Source organism: Lithobates pipiens, unplaced genomic scaffold, assembly GCF_037356315.1.
Source record: "Lithobates pipiens isolate NorthernLeopardFrog02 unplaced genomic scaffold, aLitPip1_a1.2 Scaffold_13, whole genome shotgun sequence".
Lineage (NCBI taxonomy): Eukaryota > Metazoa > Chordata > Amphibia > Anura > Ranidae > Lithobates > Lithobates pipiens.
The window spans coordinates 45,362,315-45,389,699 of NW_027507718.1; the positions used below are offsets into that span (position 1 = coordinate 45,362,315).

The 27,385-nt window shown below is 42.5% G+C and overlaps 1 protein-coding gene across 28 annotated transcripts in view; it reads right to left on the reverse strand.

The window, feature by feature from the left end:
- PTPRD (protein tyrosine phosphatase receptor type D) overlaps nt 1-27,385 on the reverse strand; it is a 2,297,910-nt gene that overhangs the window by 74,393 nt on the left and 2,196,132 nt on the right. For all 28 annotated transcript variants that reach the window (XM_077475060.1, XM_077475071.1, XM_077475065.1 and 25 more), the window contains 2 exons: nt 16,137-16,312; nt 3,729-3,848 (listed from right to left, as the gene is read on the reverse strand). In XM_077475060.1, the coding sequence (XP_077331186.1) occupies nt 3,729-3,848; nt 16,137-16,312 (296 nt within the window). The remainder of the gene's footprint in view (nt 1-3,728; nt 3,849-16,136; nt 16,313-27,385) is intronic.

Sequence of the window (27,385 nt, forward strand, 5' to 3'; positions counted from 1 at the left end):
GCTGACGTTTTTTAGAACTGGAACCCTCTGTTCAATTTAATCAGTTCAAGTCCCAGGGTGTACCTCATATGTGTTAGACTCCTTCCCCTTTCTAGTATTTGACAGCCAGGGTCCTGATTTCTGCAGTAAAGATGTCACCATCAGCTCTTTCAATGATGAGTATTACAGCATCAGTGTGTGTGTGTGTTTTTTTTCTTTTATTGATACATTAGTTGTGGCTGTGAGGAGCAGCTAATTACCACAGCTTTCTGAGGCTGTGTTCACAATTTGCATATAAGAAATCGAGGGTAGAAGCGAATCTAGATTGTGCTAAAATCATGGCAAAACTCAAAGCATGCATTTGGGTGTCATTAAAGGGGTTGTAAAGGTAAATTTTTTATTTTCTACATAGGTTCCTTTAAGCTAGTGCATTGTTGGTTCACTTACCTTTTCCTTTGATTTCCCTTCTAAATGTTTTTTTGCTTTGTCTGAATATCTCACTTCCTGTTTCTCCTCAGTAAACTTTTCACCATCATCCGAGCTGGTGGTTAGTCAGCCAGAACAGCTTACTGAACAGCTTACTGAGGAGGAACAGGAAGTGAGAAATTCAGACAAAGAAAACAAAGAAAAAAAAACATTTAGAAGGGAAATCGAAGGAAAAGATAAGTGAACCAACAATGCACTAGCTTAAAGGAACCTATGTAGAAAATAAAAAATTTACCTTTACAACCCCTTTAATTCTTAATGGCATCTCAAACACGGTTAGCAGACTCTACTAAATGCTCCACACAGAAAAGGTGCAGGAGCTTGTTTGCCATGCACAAGTCAGCTCATTCAAGTGAATAGGTTGCTCTATGCATGAAAGGGGGGGGGGGGAAGGGGGGGGGAGGGGGAGGGGGGAAGGGAGAGGGGAAGGGAGGTAAAAAGGAGTGAAGGTGAAATGGTCCAGGTGACTACATATAATTACCAGAGGTATAAGGTCAAAAGTGATTAAACCATAGTATTTAATATATGAAAATTGTTAGCAAACCAAACGTGAATAGTCAAGTGTATCCATGTGGATTGAGTAATGTGAAAGGAGGAAAGGAGAGAAACCCTTCACCCAAATAAGGATCCTTAATTCCAGAGGGGGTTACAATAAGAACGAATGCCACCCCCAAAAAAAAAAACCCTTTTTTCCCCTCTCCCCTCCCCCTCTCCCCCCCCCCCCTCTTTATATATACTTTTTAAATATGGTTACCTAAATAATTCTCTGGTGTACGTTTCTTCTTTTTCCTGGGGGACTATATCCCCTGGGTATATATATATATTTCTCTGTATACTAAAAATGATGTATATTATGTTATATTTTATGGATATGCTTTTTGTTTCCCATGTTATAATTTCCCTTGTGTGTGGGGAGATGTGCTTTGATCCCTAGAGTTGAGGGACAATGTTTTGTGGGTGGTATGGAGTGTCCTTAACTTTTTTCCCCCCGGTGGACATGTGTTCCCCCTGGTCTGGACGAATTATTCGCCCGACTTGCAAGGGTTAACCTTTGGATCATTGATCCGTTTGTGTTTCCCTTGCGCACTGGCGCAGTAACAGTACAGTACTGCACCTGCGCAGTGTGGGGTAACAGACCACATGACGTTCGGACGCCGCCGGGACTTGGAGAGAAACCCTTCACCCAAATAAGGATCCTTAATTCCAGAGGGGGTTACAATAAGAACGAATCGGCTTACCAACAAGCCAATCAAGAAGTCGTGTAAAGACAGGACATCAAGGTTGAGATGGTTAAACAAGCTTGTAAGGATATTGTACCATTCGCTGAGTATCAAATACCAGGTCCACTGTTAGATAGCTTAATGGCCATCAATACTGCAAAAGGTATATAAAGCATTTGAATATAGACAGGGTAAGAGGCCGACGGGCATTATAAAGCCAAAGCGTCAGAGGAAAAATTGAATACATTCATAAGTAAGTAACATCATATAAAGTGGTTACCTGTCAGCGGGGACAATATCCTAATACAGCCCTGATGGAGTCCGTGCGAACCTGTCCATTCAGCGGTCAAGCAGACCGTTAAATAGACTCCCCAACACACATAGCGTCTGACGTCCGCCGGAAATCGGCGGCGTCCGACGTCATGTGGTCCACCTCTCCGCACCGCGCAGGCGCACTAGTCAGTCGCTACTGCGCAAATGCGTCCGTTCGGCGGTCTGGTAGAGCGCCAGAACAGATTGCCTAGCAACCACCACGTCAGACGTACGCCAAGTCCCGGCGGCGTCCGAACGTCATGTGGTCTGTTACCCCACACTGCGCAGGTGCAGTACTGTACTGTTACTGCGCCAGTGCGCAAGGGAAACACAAACGGATCAATGATCCAAAGGTTAACCCTTGCAAGTCGGGCGAATAATTCGTCCAGACCAGGGGGAACACATGTCCACCGGGGGGAAAAAAGTTAAGGACACTCCATACCACCCACAAAACATTGTCCCTCAACTCTAGGGATCAAAGCACATCTCCCCACACACAAGGGAAATTATAACATGGGAAACAAAAAGCATATCCATAAAATATAACATAATATACATCATTTTTAGTATACGGTTTGCTAACAATTTTCATATATTAAATACTATGGTTTAATCACTTTTGACCTTATACCTCTGGTAATTATATGTAGTCACCTGGACCATTTCACCTTCACTCCTTTTTACCTCCCTTCCCCTCTCCCTTCCCCCCTCCCCCTCCCCCCCTTCCCCTTCCCTTCCCCCCCCTTTCTTCCCCCCCCCCCCCTCCCCACTTTTCTAGTCACCCATATCACGGTTTCACCCTCACGAGGTCTTTCTTTCTTCTTTTTTCTCTCCTCCCCCCCTTCCCCTTCCTTCCTTAATTCAAGATATACCCCTACCTAATTGATAAATTATTATAATATTATTTATCCAGAGCCGGCGTTTACCAATCCCCCATGTTCACCGTGGGGGGACTTTGTGGATCTCCTTACCTGCAGCCTGTTCCTTGAAGTAGGGTGAGCTGACCTCCTTTTTTAAACATATAGGGAATTTGTGTATGTAAAATCAATAACATTATGATAACTGTATCGCTTATATCTTTACATGTGTTGTATTATCTAATGACTGTGATACTTTTATATAGATATCCTCCTGAAGAAGCGGGCCTTTTCCCGCGAAACTAGTCGAGGAAATTTATTGTGCACTCTCTACGGTTGAATGTTCCCTATGGAGAACCCGTCAGGAATACCTCAACTGTGATGTGCATATTACGGTACTTCTTCAAGTGATATTTCAGTGTTGTTTTGTTTTATATCTTTATTAAACATTATATTGATTTTAAATTTTATTAGTGTTTTTCCATTACCAAGTACCGGTATAGTCCAATCTATTATATGGCTGAATGGAACTACATATGGGGTTGATGTGAGCGACTACCCGGTATCTCCATTTAAGCCCTCTTTCCTTTAACTACAAATTCTGGATGATGGTACATTATACAATATTTATAAAGATTTAGACCAGAGGCGATACTCATAATATGTGATTTTCCCACATTTCTGCGGATAGGGCAGCCCACTGAAAAGAATGGGCTGCTCTACCTGCAAAACACAGCATGCACACATGCGAACCAGGCCTTAGTAAATTAACTCTAACAACCTGTTGAATCAATATCCAATATTCACTTTCTAAAACATATGTTTTCAAAAATTTGAGGGCATGTGCTATCTCTGTTAAATTTTAAACGTATACCTTGTATAGAGCAAATGTCCTGACACAGTAAGTAGCAAGCTCAACTGTGTCCAGTAGAGTCACTTGAATAAGGCCATATGTTTCTGTTCCTCTGCTTGGCCAGTACTGATCACATTTTATCTAGAAGATAAGAAATGAAAACTGTTAGCACAAATTGATTCTACAAAACTCAAAGTCATTTAAAACCTGGGGTACTGAACTGTATCCTATAAACAAGGCAAATTTATGAAGGTTCTCAAAAATATTTCCACACTTTTTTTTAACTCTATTAAATATAAAAAGTGCGGACATTTTTTGAAGACTCCTCATATTTATATTTATCACCCCGGTGCAGATATAAAGAAAAAAATTAAATACAGAGGGAAAACTCATACAAAAACCTTCTAAACATTGACATGGTATGGTACCAGCGTAGCAACAGTGTCTGGTCAAACACAGGAAAAGGTAGCCTCATGATGCTACTAGTTCTTGAAAAAAAACAACGAGAACCAAACAGTACAATAGGCAAGCTGGTTTGCTTGCAACGCAAATTCAGTGTCACTGTTCACAACATATGCAGTGCTGAAACCACATGTTGTGGAAATTAGATATGGGTGCAAAATTATATTATTATTGTGAATGAGAAGAATATGTAACTTTTTTCAATCCATCCAACTATGAACTGTAAAGAGTCTCAAAACTAGACGTAGTGTTACTATTATTTCACAAACAAGTCTAAAAGCAGGCAGAGAAAATAATAAATTGTAACCCCTCATGCAACAGTATGAGTACAGCTAAATATTCACAAAATGACTGTCATGAAGATGAATAGTCCATAAACAAAATAGAAAGTGCAGCTGTCCAGTGGCCATATAACAGTAAGTACTTGTCTGCCAAAAATCCCATAAAACATTTCATCAAATCAACTGAAAGGCAATGAAAAGGACTTAAGGAAGTCAATAAATGGTAATGAACAACATCTATAAACAATGCTGCCAGCCACAATACTTATGTACACCAATGAGAATGCAATTACCAATATCTAACTTGCTCTCTGAGTCCATAATATATGCTTCAGAAAATGGTCACAAAAAAAAAACTGAATGCACCATCTAAAAATAAAAGTGTTTTTTTCTTTTTTCCTAATGAAAGTATGGGCCTTGAGAGATGTATTGAGGATTAAAGTGACAGTAAACAAAATCCTTATTCTCCAAAAATAATCAGCATACATTGACATACTTCTTAATGGTCCTGTAATCAATTTTTCAACACATTGTTTTCTATTCTGTTGTTCTGTCTCTTCTTTCCCCCCCTCTAACTTCCATTTGTTTGGCAGGAGCAGTGGACTTTAGTTGTGGCCATGTGTACTTCTCTATCCAAACTACAAATCCCATAGTCCATATTCCATCTTGGGAGCGCGCAAAAGAGGGTGAATATGTTTCAACATACAGTGGGAATATGGAGAATAAAAGTAGCCACAGGAAGTTGGATTTCAGTAGCAAAAAAAAAAAAGAAGAGGAATTTAGAGGAGGCTGAGAGCAATAGAGGGTATTTTTGGAGCTAGGAATACATGCTTAAATTTTTAACCAAAGTTTTGTGCCACTTTAATCACTTCAGCTCCGGAAGATTTGGCTGCTCAATGACCAGGCCATTTTTTGCAATACAGCACTGCGTCGCTTTAACTGATAATTGCACGGCCGTGCGATGCTGTACCCAAAAAAATTTACGTCCCTTTTTCCCACAAATAGAGCTTTCTTTTGGTGGTATTTGATCATCTCTGTGGTTTTTATTTTTTGTGCTATAAACAAAAAAAGAGTGACAATTTTGAAAAAAAACACAATCATTTGTACTTTTTGCTGTAATAAGCAGCCCCAATTTTTTTATTTAAAAAGCTAATTTTTTCCTCAGTTTAGGCCGATATGTATTCTTCCACATATTTTTGGTAATAAAGATCACAAAAAGAGTATATTGATTGGTTTGCGTAAAAGTTATAGTCTACAAAATAGGGGATAGATTTATGGCATTTCTATTTTTTTTTACTAGTAATGGCGGTGATCTGCGATTTTTATCAAGACTGAAACATTATGGCGGACACATCGGACACTTTTGACACATTTTTGGGTTGATTGACAATTATACAGTGATCGGTGCTATAAAAATGCACTGATTACTCAATAAATGTTACTGCGAGGGAATGGGTTAACACTAGGGGGTGATCAAGGTAACTGTGTTCCCTATGTGTGTGTTCTAACTGTGGGGGATGGGACTGACTATAGGAGTTGAGAAATCGTGGTTCCCAGCTCATAGGAACTCACAGTCTCTCTCTCCTCTCTTCACAGAACTGGGATGTGTGTTTACACATATGCCCCTGTTCTGCCTCTCGTGCCCATGAGAGTGTGGCGCACGCTTGCCTCCGGCGGCACATGCGCGCCTACTATCCCACTTAAAGGGACCAATGTATAACTACGACAGTTCGCGGGATCGCGCTGACCTGCCGCAGTATACGGTGGCTGGTCAACAAGTGGTTAAGATAAGAATGTGATATTCATTTCTTCAAAAGCAAATACATTTTCAACAAATAAAATAAAAAATGTGATATAGTTTCAGCTAAAGAAGTTTTTTTTTTTGAACAGCATTATTTCTGTACAAACTTGTAATTAAATTTTTTGTCATTTCTGGTTTTAAATCTCAGGGACACAAAAAAGTGTGTTAACAAAATGACCTGGTTTAATAAAACTGTCTGTTTTGAGGTATTGGAAGTTCAATTTTTATAAACATGCAGTGTAAGTGGAAGCAGCATGCATTTTTTACACATGCCTATTAATAAATAATGTGCATAAAACAAAATGTGAAAAAATCTTTCACCACATTTCCAACATGTGGTAAGGTCAAAAGAAGGTCAGATACTTTTTGTTGTGTTGTGGTATATGTGAAATATGAGTTGCATATAATGAAACCTATGTATAATAAACATTTTGTTGCTCAACAAATGGATACATTAGCTCAAAAGTGATATTTCAACTGTAAGTAGAGACTGCCAGGCTAGGTCACCACATAGTATAGACTTCCTCAAGAACAAGCTCTGGCCAGCTCAGTAGATTGCTTTAAAAAAAGAGCTGGATGCATTCCTAAGACTGGGTTCACACTGCTCCAACATGAAAGTCCCACGACTTCTGATCTGACTTTGCCCTGCAACATCGGTCAGACATTGGTCATAAATCGGTCAGACGTTAACGAACAGGATATAACTTGAGATGAGTGCAATTTGGGTCTGGTATGGATTTGGGTCTTTTTTCAATACATTTTGCAGTGCTAACATTACCTCTGAGAACAAGTCCCATATCACAAGTTGGATCAGTTAAGATTCTGATCCGACATGGATAAGACTTCAATGATATTCAAAGGACTGAAATCGGACCAAAGTCAGACCAAAGTAGTGCAGGAACCTTTCCCAAAGTCAGACCGACACAAGTCAGACCAGTCACAGTAAGTTCGCTCTCATAGGGAATCATTGATTTAAACATGTCATACGACATGTGCTCTCAAAGTCAGAGCGTATGTCGCACCAGTGTGAACTGGGCCTAAATGGACAAAATATAACTGGATATTAAAGTGGTAGTAAAGCCAGACCCTATCGGTCTCTTCTGACATAAATGCTTCCTCCTGCCTGTCAGCTGTAATGAACACTGTGCCGTGCATGCACAGCTCAGCAAGCATTTACAGCCCCCAAACTGTGCCGTTGCGATGTGACTCCCATGCGCACATGCCATTGTGGCCTGGCCATTCAATCAGCCGAAGACACAGGACCTGGAAGTGAGAGCTGATGAAGATGGAAGTGCTGGAACCAGCTGCATCAATCACAGCTGAGCACTGGAGGGCTCAGTTTGACAGGTAAGTGTATCATAATATGCTAGTACTGCTGTGCATACTAGTTCAGTATGGCATAACCCACCTGGGGGACCCAAAAAGAAGCAACTACAACAGACTTTACTACCACTTTAATATTTATAGGTAATAGCACCGGGGATCCTGAGAAAATCGAAATGCCTCCTTGAAGATTGAGAAGGAATTTACCAGTAACACCCCCCCCCCCCCCCCCACATTGGAGCAAATTGAATTGCTTTATTGTTTGGGGTTTCTATTACCTTCCTCTGGATTAACTGTGTGTATAGGATTGTGTATATGGAGGTTTTGTATTAGTTTGTTTTTCTTATTGGTTGGACTGGATTTCTTTTTTCAACCTGACTATGTAATTATAGTTTTTTTAAGTTTTAGGAACTATGGCAGCTAGATTGCTCTGCCACATTTATTGACTAAGTTTCACTCCACCTTGATTCAATTCCCACTTCTCTTGGTGCATTTCTACGACATCAGATATAGTCCAAAAAAAAGTGGGTCCTGTCTTGGCACTGGCAGATGTACATGAACACTCAAGAAGAGAAATTTTAACACTTAAGCCCCCAATCCAAACAATATAAGGAACTGTTAAAAGAATATTCCCGTGCAAATGGAAAATGAAGCAATGAGATCTCTACAGGAAGCTTGGCAGAAGCGCATCAAGCCTGCATACAACCAGCATCACTCTTGGCATCTCTTACCCAGCCTTATGCAGGATACACATAAGCAGGCTGAACAAAAAAATTTGCGATCGCCGTACTAACGCAAGCGATGTTAGTGCAGTGATCTACCTCACTGTGCTATTGTGTTCTGACAGGGTGGCTGCTTCACCCGCTAGAACACACTGATCAGCGCTCGCAGCATTATTAGCACCATATAAATGGCACTAATAAATATATAAAAAAATAAACTAAAGCCAAAACATTGCTTTAAGCTATGGACAGAAGATGTACTATAACAGACCTGTCATACTTAGATAAAACAGTGAGCCAAACTGATTGAAATAAATCTTTAAGGTCCATATTATCTCTCCTGAGGGCCATGCCTACATAGTTCCAAAAAAAGATGATAGCACACACTTTAGCCCCAAAGAATGGAGATGTAAAACATGTCTGAAAGTACAGAGCTGCAAAACTATGTAGGGCAATGTAGTGGTTATCAACTGGACATATGCTGGAGCCTCATTTAATGAAATTGACTCAGAATTGTAAAGAAGGAGTGTGAGAGCAGCATGTGGTCCAAAGAAAAATCAGTTGACATGCCATGGTTAGAACATTTGTCAATATATTTTTGCTTACTGAGGGGATTTCCCATCACTTCTTCTTTGCACAGGTGTCTTGATGCAAAATGTATACAACAAAAACCTCTGTTTTTAACTTTGAGGACTCATTCACATTTATGTGTTGCAGCAACATATGGTTTACCGTGAATGACACCCCAACACTCTGTACAGTAAAAGGACAACGCACAACACACCACAATATACATACTAAAAGTGAGGGCAGAATTTAAAACCATACAAATGTTTTAGGGCTTCCCTGCTATACTGTATCCCAAAATTTAAATAGCGTTAAGCTTTTTGTTAAAATTAATAATAACAACAAAAAAAAAATCTAACATTTAATAAAGGGGCATTCTAAATGAAAATGAAAAAGGGTGCATATGGTTGCTAAAAAAATCTTTAGTGGCAAAAGTGATGCTTTTTCAACTGCAATCACAGCATGCATCAAATGTTCTAAAGATTTCCTTGTAGCAAAAAATATGACAATAAAACCACTATTTTCATTGTAATCACTGTTTATTGAAAAAAGATTATTACTGTTATTATTACATCACAAACCATTATATAAAGAAAATGAAAATTGCTAGTATATGCAGAAAAAAGCTGATGGGTGTCTTAAGATTCAGTTAAAAGCATGGCTAGGCAAACGCATATAATTCTTCCATTTTAAAGCTGACAACTTGGCACATCAACATTTGGGTAATGTGTTCATGGGAAGAATAAGTTATGCATTTATAATGAAAAATGTCTGTCTAGAATATTGAATGGCATTAGCTATTTCAGCCTTGTTACGCTTTTCTGGATTCAGCATTTGCCAAACGTTTTTTGTGCATTTGATTGCCATTCATATAAACCCAATATTTTACAGCTAAATGCATACTTCTGTATTAAACTGCACAGATAAAGCAGGTGGCCATAAGAATAATACCATCTACATACAGACAAAACTGCTTATTATTAATGCCAATGAGTCAAGCAGTAATACAAAAATAAAAGTACTGCAAGTAGGTCATATATGTAGCTATACAGAGAGGGGGACAGAACAGGAGAAACAGATCTTTGCAATGTCATTCCACAGGATCAGCTGCCATAAAGGCTCCGGCGCTGTGTGGCTGTTAAATGTTGCATTTAAGGTGTTTTGGTATATCTGTTTGATAGGTTAAACTGTTAATATTGCCAGAAATCTTGTGGGCTGACAACTTCTTGTGCTCTCTGCCTGTAATAACTGCTACAAATCACATTGTTCTCTGAGGACTACAGAATTGTGCCACTCTATTTTATGGACAATAGGAAAGGTGTGGGGTTCTGTAGTCTTATCTTGTTTCTGATCGTATTACAGGGTGTTGGCATCCTGGGGCTGCAAGTGTGTCACTGACAGAATTCCCATTTAAATATAAAGGAAAAAATCGAAAAGAGGAAATGAATGCAGTCACCACATGTATAGACTGCTAAGCTGCAATATATTATATTTCAGTCTTTTCCATGATAATAATAATAATAATATTTTCTGCTTTTGGTTTTAGATATTCGTGATCATGACAGAATCATTGAGGCTGTCATTGCAGACTTCTTTGAGAATGTAAGTTCCCTGTCTAACATGCTGAAGCTTTGGCTCAAATATTTTCTGAGATTCTCACCTGGAATTCTACAAAAAAGAGAGTGCAGTGCAAACCACCATATGATACACCAAATGTCATAAAACAACACATGTAAATAATATACTGATAGACTATGTATTAATAGCCCAAATCAATAAGACATGTATATAACAACACATGAATTGCATAAATATGTGATAAACCTAACATATAACTTAAAGGAGAAGTCCAGCCAAAGCTCGTATAGCTGGACTTCTCCTATGGATCACAGGAGTGCAATTCATTTTGCACTCCTGTGACCCGTTTTCAGCAGAGAGCGACTGAAGTCCACTCTCTGCTGACACCACAGCAATCAGTACAGGCACCGCGTCATCCCAACAATGGGAGTCTTGATCCGCCAGGTGCCTGGATTGACACCTGTCTCAGCCAGCCACTGAGAGCCTGAGATGGCCACTCCGCAACTCCACAGCTCAGCACTCCAGTGAGCAAGGAGGGAGCTTCACAGAGAGCTGTGGCTGACAGTCTACAGCTCTCTGCTCACCGAGCTCTGAAAACCAAGTGATCAGCGATGTTCTATCGTTCGGTTCTCAGTGCAGAGATCCCGGAGGACAGATGGACAGATTCAGCACCGGACCCATGCTACATCCACCTAGGAAAGGTAAGATGATACTTGAGACATAATTCAGTGATCCATTATTGTGGCATCATAAAGGAAAGGGTCCCACCACCATTCACTCTCTGCTCTCACCTGATGTTAAGAGGTCAATCAACACTTTTCTCTATCAATGAAGGGTAAATAAAGCAGTTTTCCCAACCACTGACTAAGCAGATTTATATAAAATAATAGTGCAGTGCAACCAAAACCATATATAAATCTAAAAAAAGTTATTTCAATTCATATAGGTGATCGACAATTGAAAATGCATGACTTTCTGAAATCAAACAGTGAATAAGATAAATATACAGTGAGGGATAAAAAGCATTTGATCCACTGCAGATTTTGTACGTTTTCCCATTGACAAAGAATTTATCAGTCTATAATTTTAATGGTAGGTTTAATTTAACACTGAGAGGCAGAATAACAACAAAAATATCCAGAAAAACACATTTGAAAAAAGTTATAAATTAATTAGAATTTTAATTTGTGAAAAAAGTATTTGATCCCCTATCAATCAGCAATATTTCTGGGTCTCAGGTGTCTTCTATACAGGTAACAAGCTGAGATTAGGAAAGCTCTCTTAAAGCTTGTTACCTGTATAAAAGGCACCTGTCCACAGAAGCAAGCAATCAATCAATCAGATCGCAATCTCTCCACGATGACCAAGATCAAAGAGCTGTCCAAGGATGTCAGGGACAAGATTATAGACCGATACAGGGCTGGAATGGGCTACAAGACCATCACCAAGCAGCTTGGTGAGAGGGTGACAACAGTTGGTGCAATTATTCACAAATAGAAGAAACACAAATCTGTCAATCTCCCTTGGTCTGGGGCTCCATGCAAGATCTCACCTTGTGGAGTTTCAATGATCATGAGAGCGGTGAGGAATCAGCCCAGAACAACATGGGAGAATCTTGTCAATGATCTCAAGGCAGCTGGGACCATATTAACCAAGAAAATAATTGGTAACACACTACGCCATGAAGGACTGGAATCCTGCAGCGCCTGCAAGGTCCCCCTGCTCAAGAAAGCACATGTAAAGGCCTGTCTGAAGTTTGTTAATGAACATCTGAATGATTCAGAGGAGAACTGGGTGAAAGTGTTGTGGTCAGATGAGTCCAAAATTAAGCTCTTTGACATCAACTGAACTCGCCATGTTTGGAGGAGGAGGAATGCTGCCTATGCCCTGAAGAACACCATCCCCACCATCAAATGTGGAGGTGGAAACATTCGGGGTGTTTTTCTACTAAGGGGACAGGACAACTTCACTGCATTAAAGGAACGATGGATAGGGACATGTACCATCAAATCTTGGGTGAGAACCTCCTTCCCTCAGCCAGAGCATTGAAAATGGGTCGTGGATGGGTATTCCAGCATGACAATGACCCAAAACACATGGCCAAGGCAACAAAAGAGCAGCTCAAGAAGAAGCCCCTTAAGGTCCTGGAGTGGCCTAGGCAGTCTACAGACCTTAATCCAATAGAAAATATGTGGAGGGAGCTGAAGGTTAAAATTACCAAACGTCAGCCTCAAAACCTTAATGACTTGGGAGGGGATCTGCAAAGAGCAGTGAGACAAAATCCCTCCTGAGATATGTGCAAACATGGGGGGCAACTACAAGAAACGTCTGACCACTGTGATTGCCAACAAGGGGTTTGCCACCAAGTACTAAGTCATGTTTTGCGAAGGGGTCAAATACTTATTTTCACTCATTAAAATGCAAATCAATTTATAACTTTTTTAAATGCGTTTTTCTGGATTTTTTATTTTTTTTGTTCTGTTTCTCACTGTTAAACCTACTAATAAAATGATAGACTGATCATTTGTTTGCCAGTGGGTAAACATACAAAATCAGCAGGGGATCAAATACTTTTTTCCCTCATTGTATAAATATACATATAATTGTAAAATTATATACAAATCCACTACAATTGTGTGATCACAGTAGTGAATGAATACATAAAGGAGCCACATAACATCATCAAGCCCAGAAGTTTGTGAGAAGCCATCTTAGCTGTTCTGGTCTATGGATGTCCATGCTTAAGGGGGAAATTTGTATTCAGTGCACTGGATTAGAATGTGCACCTCCTTTGGTGATTATTTATTTATATTTATAATAAAATAGCAAAGTGGTTTTACCTACTAAACTATACAAGTTTTTATTCTATATATCCCTTGCTGAGTTGGAAGGCAATAGTCCCGTGAAGTGGGGTGTAACTTGGTTCTGGAGCTCTTGTAGTGTCTTTTGGAGTATTCCAGCAGTGCTAATACCCAGGTATCTGGGAAGGCTATGTCTGACCCTAATATTGGGTCTTTCCATGAGGTAAGAAGCACCTTAAACAGGTGGTGGAGCACAGCGGTGGAGCACTTTTTTCTACACATGCATTTGGATTGAAGCATGCATGTCTTGATGCAATTTCCTCAATTGTGGCTGATACACAATATTAGTAGACTATTATTTGCAATTATAATTTATTTATATATTCATTCACATGTATAGTTATATATTTATATTTATTCACTGTATGATTTTAGAAAGTCATGAATTTTCAATTGTTTATCACTAATATGAATTGCAAAAATATATTTTAGATTTATATATAGTTTTGCTTGATACAATTTTGTTGGATGTGGGAACACATGCCAATGATAAGCGGCAACTGAACGATCTTTTTGCACATTGATATCACTTACTTATCACTTACTATATATATATATATATATATATATATATATATATATATATATATATATATAGCAATGATCCACAAGCTTCTCCCATACGATAAGGGGCATAAACGGGCTCATTCACTGTGTCCCAGAAGACTGCAGTCATGAAGTGCTAGATCACCTACATAGGCTACAGGCTCTCCATTGTTACAACACAAACAAGTAATGTGAAGGCAGGGCGCAGGAGTGCAATCCAGAGATGGTTCTTCCTCACCTGGAATTCTGACACTCATTTACAGTGTGCTTGTTCAAGGTCTTTGACTCAAAAGTCAGGCAACTAGCATTTTCAATAGATGGCCAGCAATGGGAGCTTCCATACTTTTCCCATGAGTCAATTTTAAACTGAAGTTTAGGTATGGCTACTTTTGCATAGTTACATCACTGTAGTAGACACTACTATCGCAGTGATCACTGCTTACTTCTGGGTTTTGTGCCAAGTGACTGCCCTGCTGCTTAGTGAGGGAGGGGGAAGAGCTGAGCCCTTTTTGCACCAAAGGGAAGTGACGTCAAGAGCCCAGGCACTGAAGGAGGCAGACTACAAGGGATCCCTAGCAACAGCCATTTAGAGGTGAGTAAAAAAAAAATTAAAATTTTTTTTAAATTTTTTTTAGGCATATTCATACTTTTTTTTGGGTGTAACGCCACTTTAAGTTATAAATTAAAAGGCATGTGCAAACACTTTGACTCCATTTCCAATATGATCTGTGGTCGTGCACAGTCATATCGCTGTTAATACTTTAGCATATATGCTTTGTTTATTCCACTGTAGGGGAACCCCAAACTCATTCCCATTAGATCATGTAGGAAATTGTTCTGTTCATAGATATCAAAGCTCAGGATATAGCATTTGCAGAACTGATCTAACAGAATTCTGTGTGGACAGAATTGATCTGGGCTTTATAAAACCCACTGGGGAATGTTATCAACATTATGCAAGGAGGGATAGCTGAGTCTGAAAGGCTTATCACAAGCCACATACTGGCTCAGACTTTACCCAAGAGAAGGCTTTGGCTAGATTTTTAGCTGCCATTCATTTATGGCTGTTGGAGAAGAAACAGTTAATCTTCGAAAAAATCCACTGCTGATATTGAACAATAATATAGAGTCACACATCCTCCTAACATTTTCAAGCTAAAGTTATGGCCATTATTAATGTAGAAATGAAAGTGACTGGAGCATAAACTAAATAGTGGATAAAGACGGCATGCAATGCAGCACATTCACTAATGAGAGTAATGAGAACATCTCACATAGAAAGTGACCTTGCGGTGGAATGAAGCTTACAGTGCCATCCACAAAAAAGATTGATGTGTGATGTGATTAATGAATTCCTTACTTTTACATTCTTTTGTCACCAACAAAAACTGCTAAGTAAGCAACATCTGTGCTATAATATACATTAACTGGAACTGTAGACATATGGCAAAATGCCAGGTTGAAGCATGCATATATTGTATGTGACTCTGTTATAGTGGATATAAGCCTATAGTCCCGTACACATTTGCCGGTACAAAAAATACCAGCCGACATTCTGCTCATGTGTAAAGGGAAAGGGAAAACCAGCAGCTGCCCGACTCTTGATCAACGCTTTCAGCCAATGGCATAGAGCGCTGATCAGAGTGTTCTGGCAGAGGGCCGTCCCCCTGTTAGAACACAACAGCTCAGCGGGGGAGAGCTCTGAACTAACCTCGTCTGGTTAGTACAGCAGCTCCTGACCTGAGCTGTCAGTTTTTCACATTCAAAAAAACATATATAATTTAAACAGGCATATACAGTATTTTACATTGCAAAGCAGAATCACCATTCTGCCCTGAATGGTGAAAATATACTCTTCTACTAGTGATATATTGTGTGAGCCTGCATGTATAGTAAGTGTTAATAATACAAAGGTTGGTGGTCACTGATAAAATCATTCAGACACAATGGGGGTTATTTACGAAAGGCAAATCCACTTTGCATTACAAGTGCACTTGGAAGTGCAGTAGCTGTAAATCTAAGGGGTAGATCTGAAATGAGGGGAAGCTCTGCTGATTTTTTCATCCAATCATGTGCAAGCTAAAATTCTGTTTTTTTATTGTCCTTGCATGTCCCCCTCGGATCTACAGCGACTGCAGTTTCAGTGCACTTGTAGTGCAAAGTGGATTTGCCTTTCGTAAATAACCCCCTCTGGTCTTTATAACCATAAACATTGTGGGGATGTGTATACTGTAAACACTCATAAATAAACACATGACTAGATAAATTATAGTAATAAAACTATTTACCCTTGATCTTTCTTCCAATTTGGTCATCATTACGACTGTAGCACTTCGTTGCTCCCACATCATTCTCCAGAAATCTCCAAAGGTTTCTGGAAGAGGTCCTTGTGTTGCTATATATGCATTCTGTTTTCTGTAACCATCAATGTAATTGGAATTGATGTAGTCACTTCCTGGTATGCCTGTAAAACAAGGACAGCAGCAGTATGGGTTATAATGTCCCATAAGAAATTCTAGTAAAACAAATGTTTTATTTTGTTATAGTTTCATATTTCCTAGAATTAGCTTAAGATGGAAAATGTGTTCCAAGCTCTCAAATTGTTCCTATTATTGTTATTTATTTAGACTAAACACAGGCATACACATAGCTTATCTAGTTTAAAATTCCACAAAGCAAAATATCAGGCAATGATTTACAATACACAGTATGAAAAATAATATGTCTAGTGTTATGCAAATAGTAGATATTACGGCCTAAATACAAGCTTAGTGATTATTCCTATTTAAAACTTGAAATGCAGCTATGGTCTTTTCCAGAAGGCCTGGTATATTGCAAAACAACACGATTCAATGCAGCCAAAACACATTATTTTCTTGATCTCCAGATAGTATATTAAAGTGTACATACACTTGGTACACATTTAGAGTATCAATACAGAATAAATAATTCTCTAAAGGATCTAGAAGCCCAAAAGTCTGTGGAAAGATGAGCACTTATTTAAAAATATTCTCTGTCTGAAACTTCCAAGCATGCCAGTCAGGGTGATCCAAGTAAAATTCTGCTGATTGCCTTCTAACTGATTATCGGTTCTCATTATAGCGGACCCTGAGACCCCTTTCACACTGAGGCGCTTTTCAGGTGCTTTCACGCAAAAAAAAAAGCACCTGAAAAGCGCATGAAAACCTATTTCCATTAAAATCCATGAATGCTTTCACACTGGGTCAGTGAGCTGGCAGTGCGGTGAAAAAACGCCTCTCCATTGAAATGAATGGAATGCTCTTCAAAGGCGCCTGAAAAGCTCTTCAAAAGCGATCAGTGTTTTACTGGCAGTTTACAAGCACCTCAGTATGAAAGGGGCCTGAAAGCTAGCAGCATTTTACCTACTCCTGGACAAAAATGATGTCACTTTAGCTATTATATAATTATGTAAATGGTAAGTTTAAACCAAAATTAAACTAGGAACAGGAATGCATAAAAACTGATGGAAAAAAAAAAAGCATGGGTTTGATTTGCATTGTATAATTTGGGCTTGTTCACACCATGTGCAGACACTTTCATTTTTCTGGAGTTGATTTCTGCAAAATACATAAAGAAAACAGTGTTCCCTGTTCAACACTGGTGTTGTTTGTGTTTTTTTGTGCAGAAAAATAAATACAAGTTCTTGTGCCATTGCAGACACGGGTGCAGAAAAACGCAGGTCCCTGCACATGGTGTGAACAAGGCCTTAATAATACCAAGGCCTGTAAGTTACTGTATATGTTCAGCTTTCTGAATCTTGATTGTACAATGTCTTTGCAATCAAATAAAAAGTGCAAGCATACAGTTGACCAAATAAGAACCCTGCAGCATTTTTGCACTTACAAAGGCAATCTAAACAGGGAATACTTAGATGCATTCCTAGTAGATAAAACTAAAACATATCTTGATAATCATAAATGATTTTTGTATACTCATCTAAAGCAGTGGTCATCAACCCTGTCCTCAGGACCCACTAACAGGCCAGGTTTTATGTATTACCTTGGGGAGATGCAGACTAGAATACTGCAATCACTGAGCAGAAAATGATAACACCTGTCATGTATTTCAGTTATCTTGTAAACCTGGCCTGTTAGTGGGCCCTGAGGACAGGGTTGATGACCACTGATCTAAAGCCCTATGGAGACTTCAAGACTTCACGTGGTGTCATCTGGACCTTATTAACTTAAAGCTCAATTGAACCTTTCTTTTAAATCAACTAAATATATTTTTGGTGCATCAAAACAAAAGGCATTCTGTAGAAAATGACTCTTGCTCTCTGTGTGGAAGCAATGACATCTGCCATGTCCCCTGTTGAGTCAGAGTAGGATTGAGCATGGAGCACAAATTTTACTGATGGCAAAGCCATAAGAATGGCTCAACGGGAAAGTGAGGTGATGGACCTCTGCGTCATCTGGGTCATTTTCTACAGTATGCTGGCAGGGAAAATGCTTTTCTATAGGCTGTGGCTGCTTTCTAAAAAAAACAACCTGTAATACCTTTGACAATCTTTTGTTTTGATGCACCTGGAATATATTTAGCTGTTTTTATCTAAACATTTCATTATTCTTGTGCAGGCAAGCTAACATTCAAGCGGCAAAACCATGAGGGGATTGACACTTTACTACGTGTCCCCTGGGCGTAATTTGTTTTCACAAAAGCAAGTAAAATCCTGTCTTGGATGAGTTGCATTTCATACAAGCTTTAAAGTGATATTAAAGTCTTGTTTTTTTTTTTTTAAAACAAACATGTTATACTTACCTGCTCTGTGTCATGGTTTTGTACAGAGCAGCCCCAATCCTCATCTTATTGAGTCCCTCATCAGCACTCCTGGCCCCTCCTTCTTGCTAAGTGCCCCCACAGCAAGCAGCTTGCTATGGGGTAACCGAGCCAAGCCGCTGCTCTATGTGTCCATTCAGACACAAAGCCGTGGCTTGGCCCTGCCTCTCTCTTTCCTCATTGGCTCACTGACTTTGATTGACAGCAGCAGAAGCCAATGGCACCCGCTGCTGTCTCTCAGCCAATCAGGAGGGAGAGTCCTGGACAGCCGAGCATCTCACATTAGGGGGCTGAGGGGTGCTGCTGCACCCTGAAGGTTTTTATCTTAATGCCTAGAATGCATTAAGATAAAAAAAACCTTCTGCCTTGACTACTTCCCATACATGTAAAAGTATATTATCAATCAGTCTTAAATGTGTCCATTCCGGATAATCCCTCAATCAAAAATGATCACTAAACGTATGAAAGTCTGACTTATTCACATTTGTCAAATTTTACACAGAATCCAATATTTTTTCTCAATTAACTAGATAATATACTCACTGGGTCACCTATTTACTGAAATTAGCTGTTAAAATATATGATTCCTTCATTAAAAAGATCATTATATTGAACCATCATAATGTTACAAGTAAGGACAGCATAACTCTGCTCACTTCACATCTTTTTAATGATCAGAACAAAATAATACAATCGGTTAAAAAAACCTTGTTTATTTTATTCACTGTGCATGTTGTACTTAGAATGTCTTGTCAGAATGCATTGAATAATCACAGACCAGTATCTGATTTTCATTCTAGGGCTGTCTATTTACAAAACAAAACTCAAGTTTGGGTAAGCTGTTTGTGCGCTTTCCAATCAATTGCAAGTTAATGATTTTTGTCTATATATAATGTATAATTGGTTTGTAATAAAAATCACCCCATGAGTTATGGTAGATCTAAACAATACACTTATCTTTTAATCAATAGATCGTTAAAGGAAGGTCTTTAGCTGTAAACAATGGTTATTCTCATGCTGATTATTTGTAAAAATATTCCTGGCATAGTAAAACTCTTTACTGGCAATGCTGCTGGAAATGCACTAAATTACTAGAAATGGAATTGATAGTTTTTTTTATAATTTAGAGAGGTGCCAGAAAGCAGTGTAGGTTATCAATATTATCATTATTTCAATTCTAGGCTTAAGGTGTTAGACAGGTGCTTCTAGACACATTAACTTAGCTGAAAACGGGATAGTCACCTTTTATGAAACCACTAATGCTGTGTATAACACTACTAGAAGACAACTAAAAGTAAATGTTTTTATTGTGGCAAACAGGATTAAAATTGACCAGTTAAAAAAGATTTTTTAATGTATTGCTATATACCCTTAAGGTACAAGATGGCTCCATGTAGCCCAAAGAACAGACAATTAACATGCTTTACAAGGACTGTGCCTGTGCTCGTACTAGTTGGAAAAGTTCACCTATCCATTTTCTGATTGGTGGAGTGTAACAAGACTTTCCTGACAGATTTCATTGCAGTCTACGTGTGGGTTAACCCCACCTCCTCTCCAATGCTATAGGACCCCATTCCCATAAATTTGAACTCACCACTAGGGACTGCGTTATTTTTGTCCTCTTCATGGACCTACATCATGTTTGTTCCTGCCTGGCGTCCAGTCAGGATGACTCTGGAAACCATACCATCTATGCGGTGCAAGCTCAGGGCCTAGCCATGGGCGGGCGAGTGGCTGTTTAGGCACAAGATAATCTAATGTTGGATGGGAGGTTGCCTCTGTATGTCCGAGATGGACATCTGGCAAGCGATTTGGCTGGCAGGGGCTTCTGTTCTTGTTTTATTCCCCATGGCAACCATTTTTTTGCTATTTGTGTCTTCTCTCTCTACACCTTCCCCTGTAAGCTTTGTATAGCCTCTCATGGCGTCTGGAGTGCTTCTGCGTTCCAGGACACCCTAGTACTTCTGGGTTGCAGCCGCCGCTAGCTCCTGCACATAAGCGAGGCACAGGCGCAGGCCGGCGGCCCTCAACGTTGCAGTTGTGAGGTGGGGGAAGTGGTGACGTCATTCAGGCGGGGGATTTAAAGAGCTGTCAGCCCCTGCCAAGTGGAGAAATCCTGCAGGCAGTGAGCGGCAGTTTCCCCAAGCCTGAGATTGCATGGGACAAGGTGAGCCTATCCTTAAAGGGGAAGTCTTATAAAAAATAAATAAAATAAAAAACAACAGTTTTTTGCTTCTCCATACTTGCTTCCCAGTTTATCCTAAGATATTCACATATCACCCAATCCCTTCTTCTGATTTGACATTTTCCATCCAGGGGTAATGGACAGGTCACAGCCTTTGTGAGGCCAGCCCTCACGCACAAGGTATGTGCAGATGAGGGGGAGGGGCTGAGATTCAATTTATTTAGATAAAAATGCATTTTACGCAAGATCTCATTTCCCCCTCTTTTGTCTTGCTCCAGCCCTTCCAGATCAGCCTGCCAAATCATGGTCCAGGACGACAGAGACCTTGCCAGTCCGCAACATCATCACTCATCATCCAGGTCCAGACATGATTCTCCATCCAGGACCCAACAACAGTGGAGATGTTCCCATTCCTCCTCCAGAGATGTTCCCATTCCTCCTTAGTCACCGCACCCACCGCCATGACAGCCGCTCTGACCGCAGAGCCTGCTGGGGATGTGGGACATGAGTCCTGGAGAGCAAGTCACTGTGTGATCCATGTTATGTCTGGGCAGTTGGAGAAAAAGAGACAAAAAAAACAACAGACGGAGTTCCTTGTTAAGCGTATGGTGCAGAAATCCCTAAAGGAGTCTACCACCCTTTTTGGCTCCCTGGCTGACGAGGCCCAGAAGGATCCAGGCCCATCCCAGCCTTATGATGCTTCTCCCGGATCTTCGGACAGTGAGTTAGGGGGAGACGAGTTTGCCAGAGGTTTAGATTTTGCTCTTGTTTCCCCACTAGTCAAAGTGTTCAAAGAGGCCCTGAAGTGTGAAGACCCTTCCACTCCGCCGGCTAAACAGAGGAAATTCTTTAAACACTTGGGGAGGGAACATTCTAACTTCCCACTGCTTTTGGAATTGAAGGAAATTATTAATGAGCAGTGGAGCAAGATAGACAACAAAACTTCTATTTCAAACAAAACTTCCAGATTATACCCCTTCAAGGCAGAGGAAGTGAAACATCTGGAAAATGCTCCCCTCATGGACGCAGCATTGATGCGTCTGGCTAAACAGGTCACTCTTCCCTTAGAGGATGTGGTATCCTTCAAGGATGGTCTTTGGTCTTGAGAGGAGAATAGACCAAGACTTCAAGAGAATTCATGAACTAGCCGGTATGGCTTGGAAACCCGCCCTGGCCCTAGTGGCTATGTCCAAGGCTATGGAAGTCTGGACAGAGAATGTGGACTCTGTGTTTTCAGATGCGCTAGCCAGAGGCTTGGAAGTCCAGGAACTGAGGCTAGCAGCAGCCTTCCTGGGGGAGGCTTCCATCAATCTTATTCTCCTGCTGGCCCAGACTATGCTTCGGTCACGGCTAAGAGGGCCTTGTTGTTACGGCCTTGGGTCGCGATTCAGCGTCCAAACAAGCCTGGTGTAGGATCCCTTTTGAGGGCTCGGCTATTCGGCAACAGGCTAGACAGCGCTATAGCCTGGGCCATGGGTGGGAAATCGGGCTTCCTACCCCAGGACGCAGTACCAAACATTCAAGGGAAGCACATTCTTACAGGCCCGGCCGAGACTTCAGAAGGAACTGGAACAGAGGGTAAACTCCCTTCCGAAAGTCCGCTAAAAGCCAATCGTCCAGTGTACTGAGCCGGCTAAGTCGTTCTGAGATTGGGCCCTCCCAGGCGGGTCGGGTGGGGGCTTGTTTGTTCCGGCATGTCTGGGTGGGCTCAATCTCAGATTACTGGACCATCAAGATGGTGTCCTCCGGTCATATATGTTCCTTCACCAGTATTTCTCCCCCAGATCTATTTCCACCCTGCAACATGGTCAGAAGAAAAGAAGGAGGTGTTACTATCCTACTTGGATTCGCTGAGAACACAGGAAACGGAGGTGCCTGCCCCACAGGGCGAAGAGTTCCAGGGGGTGTACTCTCCTCTCTTCTTATGACAGAAGAAAAACATTTCATGGTGCCCGATGATAGATCTAACTTACCTAAACAAATCTCGCACATAGTTAGACAACAATGGGTGGTCTCTTCATGTGCAGACGTTCGAGTGGATCCTGTCTCTGGGAGTCGATCCCAAAGTGGATCTATTTGCCTCCCCCTGCAACTTCAAGATCAAGAAGTACTACACTCAAGTCCGTTGCAGCCAGGCCTTTGGAATAGATGCCCTGACAGATCAGTGGAACTTCAACAGGACATACGCCTTTCCCCCACTCCAGATCATCCTCAAGTTCTTAAGGAGACTTCAAGCGGATGGTGATAGCACCTTACTGGCCGAACAGGCCATGATTTCCCCTCCTGACCCAGCTCAGCTTCCGGGACCCAGTGCCTCTTCCTCTCAGGCCGGACCTTCTTTCTCAGGGGGCAGTCCTGCACCCTAGTCTGGCATTACTGAAACTGATGGTCTGGTTCTTGAGAAGGTGAGGCTGGAATCTCTCTGGTGCACTTCAAGAGTGATTTCCACCCTCATGAGCTCAAGAAAGGCGAGCACGAATAAAGTACATAAGAGAATATGGGCCAAGTTTGTGTCGACAAGACTCAGGCCCCAAAGAAGACTAAGATTTCCCAAAATGGGATCTTCCCCTCGTTTTCCACTCATTTTCTGGACTAAGGCCGCGTACACACGGGCGGACTGTTCGCCCAACTTTGTCCGCTGAACAGTGTTTGGGCGGACAGTCCGCTCGTGTGTGGGCTTTCAGCGGACAGTTTCAGCGGACAGTTTGACGGACAAAGTCTTTCGGAAATTCCGAAAAACTGTCCGCTGAAACTTTGTTTGAGCGAACAGTCCGCCCGTGTGTAGGCTACTTTCGAAATGAGCAAACTGTTCCCGCTCGGAGGGAAGTCTGCTCATTTCGAGTGCGTGTGCAGGTAGGCGGGGCCCACGACGAAGACGTCGCGGGCTCCGCCGCCTGGAATGGACTTAAAGGGGAACCCCAACGCCGAAAAAAATCGGCGTGGGGGTCCCCCCAAAGTCCACAACAGACCCTTGTCCGAGCACGCTACCCGGCCGGCCAGGAAAGGGGGGCGAGCGCGCCCCCCCTCCTGAGCCGTACCAGGCCGCGTGCCCTCAACATGGGGGGTGCCTTGGGGAGGGGGGGGGGCGCGCGGCCCCCCCACCCCAAAGCACCTTGTCCCCATGTTGATGAGGACAAGGGCCTCTTCCCGACAACCCTGGCCGTTGGTTGTCGGGGTCTGCGGGCGGGGGGCTTATCGGAATCCGGGAGCCCCCTTTAAGAAGGGGGCCCCCGGATACCGGCCCCCCACCCTATGTGAATGAGTATGGGGTACAATGTACCCCTACCCATTCACCTGTAAAATAAAAGTACCCAAAAAAAAAACACAACACACGAGAAAAAATATTTTATTGCACAGCTCCGGGGGTCTTCCGTCTTCGGGGGTCTTCTCGCCGGACTCCTCCGCTATCTTCTTGTAGCTCTTTTACTAGCGGAGGAGTCCGGCTTTCTTCCTCCCGCCGCCGGCCTCTTCTCCCGACTTCGGGGGTCTTGTCCCCCTCTTCGGTTCTTCTGCCGGGCCACCGCGCCTTCTTGTAGCTCTTTTACAGGCGGTGGCCCGGTCTTCTGTCGCCGCCGCCTTCCGTTCTTCTTCTTCTTCTTGTTCTTCTTCTTCTCCAGGAGATGTTGACACGACGCTCTCTCCGGCCGGAATGCCAGAGCCGCCCTGCGCTGCCACTTATATAGTGACAATGGGGCGGTGTCACATGGTATATGTCACATGGGTTGGTCACATGGGTTGATGTCACATGGTGACCCCGCCCCCTACGATGTCATAGTCCCCATGTGACATCAACCCATGTGACCAACCCATGTGACATATACCATGTGACACCGCCCCATTGTCACTATATAAGTGGCAGCGCAGGGCGGCTCTGGCATTCCGGCCGGAGAGAGCGTCGTGTCAACATCTCCTGGAGAAGAAGAAGAACAAGAAGAAGAAGAAGAACGGAAGGCGGCGACGGCGACAGCGGCGACAGAAGACCGGGCCACCGCCTGCAAAAGAGCTATAAGAAGGCGCGGTGGCCCGGCAGAAGAACGGAAGGCGGCGGCGACAGAAGACCGGGCCACCGCCTGTAAAAGAGCTACAAGAAGGCGCGGTGGCCCGGCAGAAGAACCGAAGAGGGGGACAAGACCCCCGAAGTCGGGAGAAGAGGCCGGCGGCGGGGAGGAAGAAAGCCGGACTCCTCCGCTAGTAAAAGAGCTACAAGAAGATAGCGGAGGAGTCCGGCGAGAAGACCCCCGAAGACGGAAGACCCCCGGAGCTGTGCAATAAAATATTTTTTCTCGTGTGTTGTGTTTTTTTTTTGGGTACTTTTATTTTACAGGTGAATGGGTAGGGGTACATTGTACCCCATACTCATTCACATAGGGTGGGGGGCCGGTATCCGGGGGCCCCCTTCTTAAAGGGGGCTTCCAGATTCCGATAAGCCCCCCGCCCGCAGACCCCGACAACCAACGACCAGGGTTGTCGGGAAGAGGCCCTTGTCCTCATCAACATGGGGACAAGGTGCTTTGGGGTGGGGGGGCCGCGCGGCCCCCCCTTCCCCAAGGCACCCCCCATGTTGAGGGCACGCGGCCTGGTACGGCTCAGGAGGGGGGGCACGCTCGCTCGCCCCCCTTTCCTGGCCGGCCGGGTAGCGTGCTCGGACAAGGGTCTGTTGTGGACTTTGGGGGGACCCCTACGCCGATTTTTTTCGGCGTTGGGGTTCCCCTTTAAGTCCATTCCAGGCGGCGGAGCCCGCGACGTCTCCGTCGCGGGCCCCGGCTACCTGCACACGCGCTCGAAATGGGCGGACTTGCCTCCGCCTTACGTGGGCGAGTCCGTTCATTTCAAAAGTTGAGCGAACTGTTTGGCAAACAGTTCGCTGAAACAGTCCGCTCGTGTGTGGGCAAGTCCGCTCATGCAAATTTTGAGCGGACTGTTTGCCGAAACTGTTTGACGAACAAGGTTGGGCGAACAGTCCGCGCGTGTGTACGCGGCCTAAGTATCAGGGGGTCTACCTGCTTTCCATCAAAAACCTTTCTGCAAAAGTTGCCTTCCTAGTCACTATCACTTCGGCCAAAAGGGTTTATGAAGAACCATTCCTGACTTTCTGCCCAGACTGGGTGGCCCTCATCCCTATGCCCGGCTCAAATCCAAAAGTCACTTTAGTGTTCCATGAGACCCAAGAATTGTCCTATCTACATTCAGGACTCCAGGGTCCAGTTTATCCTCTGGATGTAGGCAAAATACTGAAGGAATACCTGCTAGCTACTTCCTCCTTTAGATTCTCCAACTACCTGTTCATTCTGTACTCCGGCAGTAACAGAGGGAAGCGAGCCTCAACCAGAACAATTGCGGCCTGGATCGTCCAGTCCATCCAGCAGGCTTATAGAGCTAAGGGATTCAGAGGCGGTGACAGCACATTCCACCAGGGGTATGGCGGCTTTGTGGGAAGTAGCCCAGCATGTGGCTCCAGACATCTGCAAAGCGGCCTCTTCGGCCTCCATTAATACTTTTATGTCACATTACTGCATAGAACCTGCTTTTCTATCTTCTGTGAACTTTGGTTTAAGAATCCTGACCGTTGACGGGACAAATTAAATCTTTTTTTGTTCAGTATATCCACCCCGTGTGGTCTGGCTAGTTATTTTCCACACATAGACTGCAATGTAATTTTTCTTTCCTGATGGACTCCATGGCAGATGGAGTTGTCACCCATTTGGTCACGAGTTTGCTAGTTATGGAACCCAGTCCCTAGCGGTGAGTTCAAAGTTATGGGAATGGGGTCCTATAGCATTGGAGAGGAGGTGGGGTTAAGCCACATGTAGACTGCTGTGGAGTCAATCATGAAAGGAAAATTATGGTATTTGATAATAAATTTTCAGTTTTTACAGACATTGTCAAATTGTTCACTGAAATAGACATGCTCCAGGAGGTGGAAGGAAAAATTGACCTTAAAGTAAATATAACCTTTATCTAGTAAGACAAATCAAAGGTTCCCTTTACTATTTTGCTATTCAACAGCACATGCTCATATTCTATGATGCTGCATTCAGATAGCTTGTACTTTCCTGTAAATGAAGAATATGGAGCAACATGTGATTCTCTCCCACTCCTCTCATGTGAACAGTGCTTGTTACATGGGAGTAGGGAGAGCATCATGTGTACGTATCAAAACTTACAAGGCTTCCTTTACTCACTCCCACTGATAGAGCATAGTTGCAGTAGATTAAAAAAAACACACACATTTAAAGTGTTCTATGCATGAAGGTAAAAAACCTTCTGTGTGCTGCTCCCCCTGCCCGAGAACCCCCTCCTCCTGAATACTCACTTGAGTCCCATCTCGATCAACCGATGTGCATGACAACAGTGGCTCTTCCGGCTCTCTCCCCCTTCATTGGTTCAGAGACAGTAGCAGAAGCCACTGGCTCCTGCTGCTATTAATCAAAGCCAGTGAGGAGGAAACAGGGGGCTTGTTGTGGGGAAACTCAGTAGAGGGGAGGAGCCAGGAGCGCCGGTAGGGGACCCCAGAAGAGGAGTATTGGGGCTGCTCTGTGCAAAACCACTGCACTG